Raw genomic sequence first — 16765 nt, 5'->3', positions numbered from 1 at the left:
TGTTATATCCTTTAAAAAAATCACAAATATATTTGTGATATACTCCTCCTTTGGGGAGTCCTTTATAAAGAATGCCATGTATTTTTAAATATAATCAATTCTCTTCAATGAATTTAATTTTTTGATCTGGGGGAATATTATTAAGAGCTAAATCTGGTGAATAAACTGTATTCTGGAAATTTAACCATGAGAAATAACCCAAGAAAAGGAAAATACATACAGCTGAAATTATATATTACAGTATTTATAATAGAAGAAATGGAAAACTATCCAAGTGCTTAAATGATTGTATATGTGTATATATATATAGATATGTGTGTATATGTATGTGTGTATATATAAATATATATGTGATGTTATACCCACTGTGGAGCATTATACAGCCTTCAAAAATCATTGTTCCAGGCTTAGGCATTTGGTGCAGCTGTTAAGCTACTACTTGGGACACCCAAATCCTGTGTCAGAGTGCCTGGGTCAGAGTCCCAGCTCTGCTTCTTATCCAGCTTCTTGCTAATGTGTACACTGGTAGGCAGCAAGTGGTGGCTTAAGTAGTTGGGTCCCTGTCATTTACAGATTGAGTTCTACCAGCTCCTAAATTTGGCCTTATCCGTCCCTGGCTATTGTAGGCATTTGGGGAGTGAACAGCAGATCTGTTCTGTTTCTATGTCCTCTCTGTACCTTTCAAATAAAATAAATAAATGAATAAGACATTTTAAAAAAATAACTTCCATGGGGCCAGTGCTCTGGCATAGTGGGTAAAGCTGCCACCTGCAGTGCCGGCATCCCATATTTGTGCTGGTTCGAATCCCAGCTGCTCCACTTCTGATCCAGCTCTCTGTTATGGACTGGGAAAGCAGTAGAAGATGGCCCAAGTCCTTGGGCCCCTGCATGCTCATGGGAGACCCGGAAGAAGCTCCTGGCTCCTGGCTTCAGATCGGTGCAGTTCCAGCCATTGCGGCCAACTGGGGAGTGACTCAGCGGATGGAAGACCTCTCTCTCTGCGCTTCTCCTTCTCTGTGTAACTCTGACTTTCAAATAAATAAATAAATCTTTAAAAATAACTTCCTTTAAAAAATTGTCATATAGTGGTATGGGAAAATGTTCCTGTTATAATGTAAAATTAAAAAATAAAAAAGCTGGGGGCAGGTGTTTGACCTAACTGTTATTCCATGTCAGAGCACCTGGATTCTATTCCCAACTCAGGTTCCTGATTCCAGCTTCTCACCAATGTAGACCGTAGGAGACCAAAATCAAGTTTCTGTCTCCTAGCCTCAGCCTGGCCTACCTCTGACCCTTGAAGCCATTTTGGGAATGAACCAACAGATGGAAGACCTCTTTCTCTGTCTCTCCCTTTCTCTCTGTCACTCTGCCTTTCAAATAAGTAAAATATTTTTTAAAAGTAAAATAAAATCTTTTGAAAATAATTGCAGAAAAGCTCTTAACATGAATTGAGCCTTGTTAAATGTGTGCTTACTTAAAATTAAATGAAGTGTTTTATATGAAAGCATTTTATAAGGAGTGTTGCCTCCTCTTTTTTGCCAGATGATGCTCTATTTTGAATGTTTAATTTTTTAAATATCTACTTATTATTTTTAACTACTTAAAAGGCCAAGTGAGTAAGTGAGAAGAAAGAGCAAGAGATATTCTGCCTGCTACTTCACTTCTTCAAATGCCTGCAACATCTGGGACTTGGGTCAGGCTGAAACCAGGAGTCAGAAACTTCATCCAGGTCTCCTTTGTGGGTGGCAGGGGCCCAAGAACTCAGGTCATCATCTGCTGCTTTTTCCCAGGATGCATTAGCAGGCAGCTGGATCAGAAGCAAAGTAGCCAAGGCTTAATATGTTGTGCCTCAGTGTTCACCCCAAGTTTCTGTTTTTTATAGTCCTATGAATATGATGACTTAGATATGTAAGGTTGAGCCATGTAAAGTCAAATATGTTTTAAATTGTTATTTATATTATTTTATTTGAGAGAGCAACAGAGAGAGCTCCTATCCATTGGTTTACTTCCCAAATGCCCACGGTAGCCAGACTGGGCTGGGCTAGGCTGAAGCCAGAAGCTGGGGATTCAATCCAGGTCCCTCATGTGGATTTTTTTTTTTTTGACAGGCATAGTTAGACAGTGAGAGAGAGAGACAGAAAGGTCTTCCATCTGTTGGTTCATCCCCCAAATGGCTGCTACAGCCGGCACGCTGCACCGATCCAAAGCCAGAAGCCAAGTGCTTCCTCCTGGTCTCCCATGTGGGTGCAGGACCAAGCACTTGGGCCATCCTCCACTGCCTTCCCAGGCCACAGCAGAGAGCTGGACTGGAAGAGGAGCAACCGGGACAGAACAGGTGCCCCAACTGGGACTAGAACCCGGAGTACTGGCACCACAGGCAGAGGATTAGCCTAGTGAGCTGCGACACCGGCCCCTCATGTGGATTTCAGGAAACCAACTACTTGTGCCATCACCTAGTGCCTTCCAGGGTGTGCATTAGCTGGAAGCTAAAATCAGGAGATGGAGCCAGGAACCATACCTAGGCACTCCAGAATGGAATGTGTGCATCTCAACTGGTGGCTTACCCACTAGACCAAATGCCTATCCCGAAATTACATTTTATAAGTAAAAACCATAAAATACCAATTTTTTGGTCAACCTAATGAAAGAAATGCATGTAAATGAAATATTGTTTACTATTTTCTTTACTAGCTTTCAAGCATTATAGAAAATAGCAACTTATCATGAAGACTATTTACTGTTTTATTACTAATAAAATAATTAACTTTATTTCAGTCACATAATGAAGACCTGGAAAAAAATAAAACATCTCAAAACTGCATAGAAAGAGGTGTTGAACACATAGCAAAGAGGTTAGTGATGGCTCATGCAGAGATTCAAAGGCTCACTGATGAACTGCAAGAGAAGGAGAAAGAACAAAGTGAATCAGGTAAGATGTGGTTTCAGATGACCATTTCTGACTATGTTTTAACTGTAATGATCTTCTCTCAAGATGGAACAGGAGTACACTGAACAAAAATATCTTTCAAGATGAGCACGTAAAAGTCTGATAAGCAGTCTCATTTTGTATGATGTTCAGAAATCTTTATTGAAGCATAAACATAACATACCTACCAAAAAGCACCCCCCAAAAGTCCCAGTATCCCAAGAGACCAACCCACAGATTGGGAGAAAAAATATATCCAGAATATATAAGGAATCTTACCACTTAATGATAAGAAGATAGCCCAGTTTAAAAATGGCAGAGTTTATGTGAATGACCAATAGGCACATGAGAAGATGCTCAACACTTTCTATCACAAAAATTGATACATGTATGTGAGGTGCTGGATATGTTAATTCATTTGGTATATTCATATCACAATCTAAAATGTTTTAGCTTGAATGCATCCTTCAGAATTTGTGTGTTGGAATCTTTATCCCCAGGGCAACAGTGTTGAGAGGGAGGACCATTAAGAGGTGGTTAGGTCATGAGGGCTCTGCCCTGATGAATGGGTTAATGCCATTATCATGGGAGTGCGTTAGTTATTGCAGGAGTGGGTTCCTGATAAAAAGATGAGTTTGGCCCCGTTCTCTTATTCTGTCTTGCATGGCTACTTTCCTGCCATCCACCATGGGATGAAGGCCTTCGCCACATGTGGCACCTCAATTTGGACTTCTCAACCTCCAGAACCATGAGCCAAATACATTTCTGTTGATTATAAATTACCCAGTTTCAGGTATTCTGTTATAGCAGAACAAAACAAAGTTAAGACAGACATATCAAAACATCACATTGTACTTCATAAATATATATAATGCTTATTTGTCATTTTTTAAAAAAAGATGCACAACACTTTTAGTTGTTAGGAAAGTGCAAACAAAACCACTATGAGATACTATTTCATACTCACTGGAATGGCTTATAATAAAGAAAGATTGACAAAGGTAAGAGTTAGCAAGGATGTGGAGAAATTGCAACTCTGATACAATCCTGGTAGGAATGTAAAATAGTTAGACACTTTGGAAAATGATTTGATGATTTCTCAAAATATTAAAAGTGAAATTACCACATGACCCAGTAATTTCATTTCTAGGGATCTGCCAAGGAAAAATGAAAGCATTTGTCCACACAAAGACTTTCCTGTGAATGTTACTAAGACTATTATTCACAGTAGCCAACAGTTAGACAACTCACTTATCCATCAATTGGTTGACTGAATAAACAAAATATAATGTAGCTATCTGCAGAAAATAGTTAACATACCATGCCTAACACTGCTGTCCCTAAGGAAGTCCTACTTGTAAGGTTAGTCCTTGACTAACATCTGGAAACTTGGGTTTTGGGAGAGTTTCCATCATTCCCTAATTGATAATTATGGTTCACTGTGCTCAAATTGTTTGTACAAACACTGTGATTTGCTTTCCTTCTGAAAGGCTGGGATTTGGGCACACACTAGGCAGAAAGTGCAGATGTGAGCAGCCCCCAGTAAACACCTTGAGCACTGAGTGTCTAATGAACGCCTGGGTACACAGCATTTCGCATGGGTTGTCATAGTTCACTGCTGGTATACACACAACTTTTTCCAAGTATGCAGCCAAATGCAATGGAGATGCTGCTGTGAAGAGATTGTGCAAGTACAGTTATCACAAATAGGCTGGTCTGAAGGAAAATTATCTTTGGTGAGTCTGATCTAATCAGATGGGCCCTTAAATGGGTTGGCCTTTTCCTGGCACAGATTTGAAGTGTGAGAGGGATTTAACTTGAGGGAGAACTGTGAACTAACCCTCGGATGATGTTTTAATCTACTGAGTTTGTGGTAATTTGTTATACAATGTTAGAAAACTAATACAATATGTAAAGGGTGTAAGTGAAACAAGATTTGCTGTGAGTTGATTGTTGTTAAAAGCCAGATGATGGGGGCTGACGCTGTGGCATAGTGGGTAAAGCCGCCACCTGAAGTGCTGGAATCCCATATGGATGCTGGTTCAAGTCCTGGTTGCTCCACTTCTGATCCAGCTCTCTGCTATGGCCTGAGAAAACAGAAGAAGATGGGCCAAGTGCTTAGGCTCCTGCACACATGTGGGAAACCCAGAGGAAGCTCCTGGCTCCTGGCTTTGCATCAGCCCAGCTCTGTCCATTGTGGCCAATTGGAGAGTGAACTAGCGGATAGAAGACCTCTCTCTCTCTCTGCCTCTGCCTCTCTGAAACTCTGCCTTTCAAATAAATAAATAAATAAATAAATAAATCTTTAGAGAAAAAAAATGGTGGGAGGGGACACCACTGTGGCGCAGCAGGTTAACGCCCTGGCCTGAAGCACCGGCATCCCATATGGGCGCTGGTTCGAGACCCAACTACTCCACATCTGATCCAGCTCTTGGCTATGGCCTGGGAAAGCAGTAGAAAATGGCCCAAGTCCTTGGGCCCCTGCCCCTACGTGGGACACCTGGAAGAAGCTCCTGGCTCCTGGCTTCAGATCAATGCAGCTCCAGCTGTTGCATCTGGGGAGTGAACCAGCAGATGGAAGATCTCTCTCTCTCTCTCTCTCTCTCTCTCTCTCTCTCTCTCTCTCTTCTCCTTCTCTTTGTGTGTAACTCTGACTTTAAAATAAACAAATCTTTTTTTAAAAAAAGTAAATGGAGCTACGAGTTTTAAATATCTTCACAAATGCAACAGAAGAAGCTAACCTGGCAACACAAGTTAATGAGTCTGATGGTCTCTGAAACTGTTTAAATTTGGTGTACAATATATTCAGTTTTGTCTGTTACCATGAAAATAGCTATCTTAAAATGGAAATGAAATCAAATATTTCAGAATACCTGAAGTTCCTGTTCAGTTTGGAGGCCGCTGGCTTGGGTAATAAATCCTGAACTCTCCTGTGTAGTAAATAAGGCTTTTGTGGTTTGGCGCCTGCCTGTCTCTCCTGCTCGGATCTCACGCTTGTCCTAACCCCTGGCACTGTAGACACAAGCAGTATTCGACTACATATAGTTCCCACAACACTAAGCAGTCTCTTCAGCCTCCCCTTCTTTGCTCTGTTCTTCTTCCTTTCCTTACTCATACCATTCTCGCTTTCTGTAACATCCTTTCTGCCTAACATCACTCTCCTTCTTCTAAGGAAGAATATGTTGGAAAACCATTCTTTGAGTATAACAGAAGCTGTTCTCACATCTCAGGCCCAGTGAAAGCAAACCTAGTCTTACATTCCAACCATGGCATTTACTAGCTGTGTGACATTGGATAAGTTGCTTTACTTTTCTGAGCCTTTCTTGTCTCATCTATAAAATGAGCATATTAATATCTGTTTTAGAGATTTGTCATCATGATTGACATATCTGAGATTAGGGGCAGGCATTGTGGCACCACAGGTTAAGCTGCTGCTTGGGATGCCCACATCCCATATCACACTGACTGGGATCTAGTTCTGCTTCCCTTTCTGATCCAGCTTCCTGCTAAGATGATCACTGAAGTACTTGGGTCTCTGCAATCCATGTGGGAGACTCAGATTTCATTCTTGGCACCTGACTTTGGCCAGGCCCTGGCTGTTGTAGGCTCTAGGAAATGAACTAATAGATAGAAGATTCTCTCTCTCTTTCTCTCTCTCTCATTCAAATAAATAGTTTAAAAAAAAAAAACCTCATATGACTATAAAGTAAACACATGTCACCAACTAAATATATCTCTGATATTAATAACTGCTACTGGTGGTAGCAGCAGTAGCAGTACTATTGCTATATTTAGGAGAATAATTTTAGGTGAAACTGATAGGTTAAATTGGAATTTGCTTGAAAAAACTGAGTGTTTGGGTGTAATTATAATTTGGGTGTAATTTGTAATGCACAATTGTGCTGATAGACTCACCCTGGTTAGGAGTGATCTCTTGGCTGGCTGCGCCACCACTCTGGGTTCTAGTCCTGGTTGGGGTGCCAGTTCTGTCCTGGTTGCTCCTCTTCCAGTCCAGCTTTCTGCTGTGGCCTGGGAGTGCATTGGAGGATGGCCCAGGTGCTTGGGCCCTGCACCTGCATGGGAGACCAGGAGGAAGCACCTGGCTCCTGGCTTCAGATCAGTGCAGCGCTGGCTGTGGTGGCCATTTGCAGGGGTGAACCAGCAGAAGGAAGACGTTTCTCTCTCACTCATTCTGCCTAGAAAGAAAGAAAGAAAGAAAGAAAGAAAGAAAGAAAGAAAGAAAGAAAGAAAAGAAAGAAAAGAAGAGGAGGAGGAGGAGGAGGGAGGGAGGGAGGGAGGGAGGGAGGGAGAGAGAGAGACAGAGAGAGAGAAAGAGAAAGAACGAGAAAGAAAGGAGGGAGGGAGGGAGGGAGGGAGGGAGGAGAGAAGGAGAGAAAGAGGAGTGATCTCTTGTAAGATTCACATTAGCTCCTTGCCTCTAGGAGATTTTCCATCCTGACAGTATTGGTGACCCACTAGTCATACACTGGTGATTAGGAGATGTCAGGAGGCAGAGGGGTAAGATCTGGATTAGACACCTCAAATTCGATCAACTCCAATGACTTCTGCCACCCTCATACAATTCTCCAACAGCACCAAAAGCTGTGTCCTGAAATTCTCTCCCCCCTCCCCATCCTTCTCCCTCTCTCTAGCAGACATTGGGAAAATTCTGAGTATAGTCATGTGCTTGCATAATGATGTTTTAGTCAAAATAGACTGCGTATTTCATAAAATTCTGATACCTAATTGTACCTTCGCCATCTTAGCTTGTGTATATATGCACTCTATATGTATATTCATACATAGAACCTACCCTGCTAGAGGAGATAGCATTTATGCAGAAACTCCAAGGACAGTTAGTCAGATGAAAGGTAATGTCCCAGAGTTGGTCTTCTGTATATAAAATTAAACTAAAAATGAACCATAATGAGGAAGGTGATGGGAGAGGGAGTAGGTGGGATGGGAGTTGGGATAGGAGGGTAGGTAACCTAAAGTTGTACCTATGAAAAATGCATTCATCCCCCAAATGGCTGCCACGGCTGGCGCGCCGTGCCGATCCAAAGCCAGGAGCCAGGTGCTTCCTCCTGGTCTCCCATGCAGGTGCAGGGCCCAAGCACTTGGGCCATCCTTCACTGCCTTCCCGGGCCACAGCAGAAAGCTGGACTGGAAGAGGAGCAACCAGGACAGAACCGGCACCCCAAATTGGACTAGAACCCGGGGTGCCGGCGCCGCAGGCGGAGGATTAGCCTAGTGAGCTGCGACGCCCACCAAAAAATGCATTCATTAAATAAAAATTTTTTTTTTCAAAAAAGAAAGGTAATGCCCCAAAGATAGAGTTATTTGAACTGAGATTGCTGTACTAATCATTTGCTTCTTACGCAGATATTTTTTTCTTTTAGATTCTGCACTTGAGAAGGCTCATCTAGAAATTGAGAAACTGAAAGAAAATTTGATAAAACTGAAAGAAAATGGTGAGTTATTCTAGCAGAAGTAATGATAATAAATTAAGCAATAATGTAATAACATTAAATAATATTTAATACCTGAAATAGTGATTACTACTGCTAATATTACTATTGCTATTACTTCTACCATTTGTTTATTAAGTGACAAGTACTATGCCAGGGTCTTCACTGCATTATCTCTAATTGTCACAACAACTCTAAGTAGTGAGTATTATTATTCCCATTTCATAAAGAAACTGAGTCTTAGCAACATTAAATGAGCTCTCCAATCATTAAGTATCAGGACTGGCATTTGGATTCCTATTTGGCTAATTCCAAAACCTGTCATGAACACCAACAGTACATATTTTACTAGAACCACTGAGAGCAAGACAGCATATATGCATTTAACCATACTTCACATATATTTGTTTACTGCAAAGCCAATAGGTTTGGGATCATTGCTGAATTAATGTATTTGACCCTAGCTTGACTACATAGAAATGCTACTAGCTATTTGAGTGTTGTAACAATAACAGCTATACAAGTCATTTAAAATGTGTTTATCAGCTTTAAATAATTCTAAAATTAGATGTGCTCTCCTTTTCAAAGATATATGAATATAATTATAAAATGAATATTGCTTTCTTAGCAATCAATGGAGCAAGTAAACAGAAAAAATTAGGATAGAGAAGACTGAAAATGTTACCAACAAGACCTAGTTGAGGCTGGCGCCGTGGCTCAATAGGCTAATCCTCCGCCTAGCAGCGCCGGCACACCGGGTTCTAGTCCCGGTCGGGGTGCCAGATTCTGTCCCGGTTGCCCCTCTTCCAGGCCAGCTCTCTGCTGTGGCCCGGGAGTGCAGTGGAGGATGGCCCAGGTGCTTGGGCCCTGCACCCCATGGGAGACCAGGAGAAGCACCTGGCTCCTATCTTTGGATCAGCACGGTGCGCTGGCCGTGGCGGCCATTGGAGGGTGAACCAACGGCAAAAGGAAGACCTTTCTCTCTGTCGCTCTGTCTCTCACTGTCCACTCTGCCTGTTAAAAAAAAAAAAAAAAGACCTAGTTGATATGCATAGAAAATTCTACCAGAATGCACACTTTTTTCATGTACCCGTGGAACTTTCACCGAGAGAGGCCACCCTGAGCCATAGGACAAAATTGCTGTGCAGAACTAAAGTCATACAAATTATGTTCTCTGACCATAATGGAAATAAGCTAAAAACCAGTAGCAGAAATATATTGAAAAAATCTCCAAATATTTGGCAGTTAAACAACATACTTCTGAAAAGCCCATGTCTTCAGAGAAAAAATATTACAAGTTACATTAGAAAGTATTTTGAATTGAAGAAAATAAAAAACAGCAATATCAACATTTGTGGGATGCAATTTAATCAGTGTTTAGAGGGAACTTATAGTATTTGATGTTTCTACCAGACATCAAAAAAGGACTTAAAATAATCTAGGCTTACACATTAACAATTCAGAATAAGAAAAGCAAATTAAACCTTTAGCAAGCAGAAGGGACAAGTTATCAAAAATAAGAGTTAGAATGAATAAGACACAAAATAGAACCACAGTGGAGTAAATCTGTAGAACCAAGAGCTGGTTCTTCACAATGATCAATAACATTGGATAAGCCTCTGACTAGACTGATCTTGAAAAAAACAGAAGATATAAATTCACAAATTGCCAGTGTCAGACATAACAGAGAGAATATTTCTACACATTAAAAAGATAATAATAGAAATGATGAATAACATTATGCCATTAAATGTGATGATCTGAACGACATGAACACATTCTTTGTAAAACACAAACTACCAAACCTTACTCATACAAAGAGATGGCCCTAATGGTAATAAGGAAATTGAACTTGTAGTTCAAAATCTTCCCACAAAGAAAATCCTAGGCTCAGACAGCTTCACTAAATTCACTATGAGCAAATTCTAACAGATGCTCAAAGAATAAATAACATCGTTTTATATAAGCTCCAGAAAATTGAATATTTCTTAACTTTCATTTTTCTTAATATTCCTGTTTTTTATATTTTTTTACCTTAAATTTTTTATTTATATTCCGTGAACAAATTTCATGTATTTCATTTATACAGATTTAAGAGCATGATGATACTTCCCACCCTATCTTCCCTCCTGTCCACACTCCACCCTCCTTCCTTTCTTTTTTTTTCTTTTAATTTTTGCAGTGATATACTTTTTTTTTTTTTTTTTTGGACAGGCAGAGTGGACAGTGAGACAGAGAGACAGAGAGAAAGGTCTTCCTTTTGCCCTTGGTTCACCCTCAAATGGCCGTGGCGGCCGGTGTACTGCGGCCGGCGCATCGCACTGATCCGAAGCCAGGAGCCAGGTGCTTTTCCTGGTCTCCCATGCAGGTGCAGGGCCCAAGCACTTGGGCCATCCTCCACTGCACTCCCGGGCCACAGCAGGGAGCTGGCCTGGAAGAGGGGCAACCGGGACAGAATCCAGCACCCCAACCGGGACTAGAACCCGGTGTGCCGGCGCCGCAAGGCAGAGGATTAGCCTGTTGAGCCACGGCGCCGGCCAACAGTGATATACTTTCAGTTTATTTTATAATCACCAGCTTACCCCTCTACCAAATAAAGAATTCAACAAGTAGTAAGTAGAAAAACCATTGATCCTCAAGAGTATAAACAAGGGCTATAAATAATAATCAAATCTCAAAATGTCAATTTCACTCATGTACATTGCATTTTTTGTGCTGTGTATATTAGTTACCACAAATCAGGTAAAACATACAATATTTTTCTTTTTAGGACTGGTTTATTTCTCTAAGCATAAGCATTTATATTCACATCCAGTTTTTTGCAAAAGAGAGGATATTTTTCTTTTTACAGCTGAGAAGTATTCCATAGTATATATATACCACATTTTCTTTATCAGTTGATGGACATCTGGGTTGATTCCATATCTTAGCTATTGTCACTTAAGCTGCAATGAACATCGAGGTACAGATAAATCTTTCTATTTTTTATTTTTTAAAATTTTATTTTATTTTCCCCCAAAGAAACCCTTTATTTAAGGAATACAAACTTCATGCATCATAAGTACAACTTTAGGAATATAGTGATTCTTCCCACTATACCCGCCCTCCTACCCACTCTCCACATCTCCTCCCCCTCTTGCATCTCCAGTCTCATTCTCCACTAAGATCCCTTTTTTATTAACTTTATACACAGAAAACCAACTCTATACTAAGTAAAGAGTTCAACAATTTGCACATACACACACACACACACACACACAAAACAGCAACAACAAAAGAAATGTTCCTCAACAGTCATGCCAAGAGCTATTCAAAGTCATTGCAACAGATAAATCTTTCATATACTGATTTCATTTCCTTTGGGTAAATTCCCAGGAGTGAGATAGATAGATGGTAGATCTATTTTCAGATTTCTGAGGAATCTCCATACTGTCTTCCATAATGGTTGTACTAGTTTACATTCCCACCAACAGTGTATAAGATGAACTTTTGGGCCGGCGCCGGGGCTCACTAGGCTAATCCTCCGCCTAGCGGCGCCGGCACACCGGGTTCTAGTCCCGGTCGGGGCGCCGGATTCTGTCCCGGTTGCCCCTCTTCCAGGCCAGCCCTCTGCTGTGGCCAGGGAGTGCAGTGGAGGATGGCCCAGGTGCTTGGGCCCTGCACCCCATGGGAGACCAGGAAAAGCACCTGGCTCCTGGCTCCTGCCATCGGATCAGCGCGCTGCGCCAGCCGCAGCGCGCCGGCCGCGGCGGCCATTGGAGGGTGAACCAACGGCAAAGGAAGACCTTTCTCTCTGTCTCTCTCTCTCACTGTCCACTCTGCCTGTCAAAATAATAAAAAAAAAAAAAAAAGATGAACTTTTTCCACTTGTCCTCATCAGTGTTTATTGCTTTTTTATTTTTGGATGATAACCACTCTAAGTAGGGTGAAGTGAAACCTCAGTGTAGTTTTGATTTTCATTTCCCTGATGGCTAGCAATCCTGAGCATATTTTCATGTGACTGCTGGCCATTTGAATTTCATCTTTTGAAAAATGCCTGTTCATGTCCTTTGCCCATTTCATGACTGGGCCATTTGTTTTGTGATTGTTGAGTTTCTTGAGCTCTTTAAAAAATTCTGAATATTAATCCTTTTTCAGTTGCATAGTTTGCAAATATTTTCTCCCATTCTATCAGTTGCCTCTTCATTTTGTTGAGTGTTTCCTTTGCAGTGCAGAAGGTTCTTATTCTGGTGTAATTTCACTTGTCTATTTTTGCTTTTATTACTTGTGCTTTTGGGGTCTTTTGTAAGAATTCTTTGCCTATGCCAATGTCTTGCAGAGTTTCCCTGATGTATTCATCCACTAATTTGATGGTGTCAGGTCATAGATTTAGGTCCTTTATCCATGAAGAATTGATTTTTATATAAGATGTAATGTAGGGGTCTTGTTTCATACTTTTGCCAATGAAGATCCAATTTTTTCAGCACCATTTTTTAAGAGACTGTCCTTTCTGCAGGGATTAATTTTAGCTTGTTTGTCAATGATTAATTGGTTGGAGATGTGTGGATTAATTTCTAGAGTTTCTATTCTGTTCCATTGGTATGCATGCTATTTTTATGCCACTGCCTGGCTATTTTCATTATAACTGCCCTGTAGTTTGTCTTTAAATCTGGTATTGTGATGCCACCAGCTTTGTTTTGTTGTTTAAGATTTCTTTATTTGTTCAGGATTTCTTGTGTTTCCATATGATATTTAGCATTGTTTTTTCTAGATTTGAGAGAATGTCTTTGGGATTTTGATTGGGAGTGCATCGAATCTGTAAATTATTTTGGGTAGTATGGACATTTTGATGATATTAATTCTTCCAGTCCATGAACATGGAAGATTTTTCAATTTTTGTGTGGGTGTGTCACCTTCTATTTCTTTGTTTAATTTTTTGTAATTTTCATTGCAGAACTCTTTCATGTCCTTAGTTAAATTTATTCCAAGGTATTTAAAATTGTTATAGCTATTGTGAATCATAATGATCTTTTTTTCTTTTTTTCTCAGCCATGGCATTCTTTGTATACAAAGGCTAGTTATTTTTGTGTGTTGATTTTATGTCCTGCAACTTTATCAAAAACTCTCTTATAAATTCCAATAGTCTCGGGCCGGCACCGCGGCTCACTAGCCTAATCCTCCGCCTTGCGGCGCCGGCACACCGGGTTCTAATCCCGGTCGGGGCGCCGGATTCTGTCCCGGTTGCCCCTCTTCCAGGCCAGCCCTCTGCTGTGGCCAGGGAGTGCAGTGGAGGATGGCCCAGGTGCTTGGGCCCTGCACCCCATGGGAGACCAGGAAAAGCACCTGGCTCCTGGCTCCTGCCATCGGATCAGTGCGGTGCGCCGGCCACAGCGCGCCGGCCGCGGCGGCCATTGGAGGGTGAACCAATGGCAAAGGAAGACCTTTCTCTCTGTCTCTCTCTCTCACTGTCCACTCTGCCTGTCAAAAAAAAAAATTCCAATAGTCTCTTGGTGAAGACTTTTGACTTTCTTATAAATAGGATCATGTCATCAGCAAGCAGGGATAATTTGACTTTCTCCTTTCCAATTTCTATCCCTTTGAGTTCTTTTACTTTTCCTTGCCTAATGGCTGTGGCTAAAACTATATTAAGGGACCAGCGCTTTGGCTTAGCAGGTAAAGTTGCCTATAGTGCCAGCATACCATCTGGGTGCCAGTTCAAGACCCTGTTCCACTTCTAATCCAGCTCTCTGCCATGGCCTGGGAAAGCAGTAGAAGATGGCCCAAGTCCTTGGGCCCTTGCACCCACGTGGGAGACTCAGAAAGAAGCTCCTGGCTCCTAGCTTTGGGTCGGCGCAGCTCTGGCCATTATGGCCATTTGGGGAGTGAACCAGCAGATGGAAGACCCCTCTCTATATATATCTGGCTCTCCTTGTCTTTCTGTGTAATTCTGACTTTAAAATAAATAAATAAATCTTTTTTAAAAAGTGAGAAACATCATGAACAAGGAAAAATATTTTTTAAAAACTATCTTAAATAACAGTGGTGAGAGTGTAAATCCTTGTCTGGTTCTGAATCTTAGTGGAAATGTTTCTGACTTTTCCCCAATATGATGCTGGCTATGTTTTTATCATATATTGCCTTGGTTGTGCTGAGAAATGTTCCTTCAATCCCCAATTTGCTTAAGATTTTTTTTTATCACGAAAGAGTGTTATATTTTATCAAATGTGCATCTATTGAGATAATCATATTGTTTTTATTCTTCAGTTAATGCAATATATCAAATTTATTAATTGCATATGTTGAACCATCCCCGCATATAAGAAATAAATCACATTGGCCCTGATGAGTGCTCTTGCTGGATCTGATTACCTAGTAATCTGTTGTAGATTTTTATATCTGTATTTCTCAGGGATATTGGTCTATAGTTCTGTTGTTCTGTTTTTTTTTTTTTTTTTTCCATATCTGTTTCTTGTTTTGGAATTAAGGTGATGCTGGCCTCATAAAAAGAGTTTGGGAGGATTCTCTCCCTTTTAATTGTTTTGAATAGTCTGAGAAGAATTGGAACTAGTTCTTTAAAGATTTTGTAGGCTGGCGCCGTGGCTCACTAGGCTAATCCTCCGCCTAGCAGCGCCGGCATACTGGGTTCTAGTCCCTGTTGGGGCGCCGAATTCTGTCCCAGTTGCCCCTCTTCCAGGCCAGCTCTCTGCTGTGGCCCGGGAGTGCAGTGGAGGATGGCCCAGGTGCTTGGGCCCTGCACCCCATGGGAGACCAGGAAAAGTACCTGGCTCCTGCCATCGGATCAGCGCAGTGCGCAGGCCACAGCAGCGCTGGCCGTGGCGGCCATTGGAGGGTGAACCAACGGCAAAGGAAGACCTTTCTCTCTGTCTCTCTCTCTCACTGTCCACTCTGCCTGTAAAAAAAAAAAAAAAAAAAAAAAAAAAAAAAAAAAAAAAAAAGATTTTGTATAATTCAGCAGTGAGGGGCTGGCGCTGTGGTGTAGTGGGTAAAGCTGCTGCCTGAAGTGCTGACATCCCATATGGGCGCCGGTTCAAGTTCCGGCTGCTCCACTTCTGATCCAGCTTTCCACTATGGCCTGGGAAAGCAGTAGAAGATGGCCCAAGTCCTTGGTCCCCTACACCAGTATGGGAGACCCAGAAGAAGCTCCTGGATCCTGGCTTCAGATCAGAACAGCTCCGGTCATTGCGGCCAACTGGGGAGTGAACCAGCAGATAGAAGACCTCTCTCTCTCTCTCTGCCTCTCCTTCTTTCTTTGTGTAACTCTGACTTTTATATGAATAAATATAAATTTAAAACAAACAAACAAACAAAAGAATTCAGCAGTGAAACCATCCAGGCCTGGGCTTTTTTTTTTTTTGGGGGGGGGGGGGGTCTTTATTACTGATTCAATTTTTGTCTTGGTTATTGGTCTATTTATGTTTTCTGTGTCTTCATGACTCAATTTTAGTAGATTGTATGTGTCCAGAAATCTATCCATTTCTTCTGGATTTTCCCTTTTGTTTTCATAAAGCTGTTTGTAGTATATCCTGATGATTCTTTTATTTCTGTGGTATCTATTGTAACATCTCCTTTTTCTTCTTTGATTTATTAATTTGGGTCTTATACCTTTTTTTTGATTAGTTAGGCTGACAGTGTATCAATTTTGTTTATTTTTTTAAAAACCACCTCTTCATTTCATTTCACTAATCGTTCATATTTTTGAGGTCCAATTTTGTTTATTTATTCTTTAATTTTTTCTTTCCTCCTTCTAATTTTAGACTTGTTATTTTTTCTAGGTCCTTGAGATTCATTGTTAGATTGTTTCTTTGATGCCTTTCCAATTTCTTGATGTAGGCACCAATTGCTATAAACTTCCCTCTTAATACTACTTTTGCTGTATCCCATAAATTTTGATATATTGTGTTGTCATCTTCAATCACTTCCAGGAATTTTTTTTTATTTCCCTTTTGATTTCTTCTATGACCTACTGTTTATTCAGGAGCATGTTGTTCAGTCTCCATGTGCTTGCATTTTTCCTAGAGTTTCTTAAGTTGTTAATTTTCAACTTCATTCCATTGTGGTCACAAAAGATGCATGATATGATTTCAATTTTCTTGAATTTGTTGAGACTTGTCTTATGACCTCACATATGGTCTATCCTAGAGAAAGTTCCATGCACTCATGAAAAGAATGTGTATTCTTCAGCTGTGGAATAAAATGTTCTATAGATACCAACTAAGTCCATTTGGTCCCTAGTGTAGATTACCTCTGTTGTTTCTCTGTTGATTTTTGTCTAATTGATTTGCCTATTTATAAAAGTGGAGGGTTGAAGTCCTCCATTATTACTGTATTAGAGTCTATGTCTCCCTTTAGATCCATTAACATTGGTTTTAAA

General features: G+C 40.8%; 1 protein-coding gene across 2 annotated transcripts in view; it reads left to right on the top strand.

Moving 5' to 3' along the window:
* The window catches only part of LOC138850668 (coiled-coil domain-containing protein 30-like), a 46080-nt gene that overhangs the window by 10052 nt on the left and 19263 nt on the right, over positions 1-16765 (top strand). For both annotated transcript variants that reach the window (XM_070078642.1, XM_070078643.1), the window contains exons 3-4: positions 2776-2929; positions 8326-8397. In XM_070078642.1, the coding sequence (XP_069934743.1) occupies positions 2776-2929; positions 8326-8397 (226 nt within the window). The remainder of the gene's footprint in view (positions 1-2775; positions 2930-8325; positions 8398-16765) is intronic.

Source organism: Oryctolagus cuniculus, chromosome 7, assembly GCF_964237555.1.
Source record: "Oryctolagus cuniculus chromosome 7, mOryCun1.1, whole genome shotgun sequence".
Classification (NCBI taxonomy): Eukaryota; Metazoa; Chordata; class Mammalia; order Lagomorpha; family Leporidae; genus Oryctolagus; species Oryctolagus cuniculus.
Note: the sequence above shows the minus strand (reverse complement) of the source record. Positions and strands in the feature narration are given on the sequence as shown.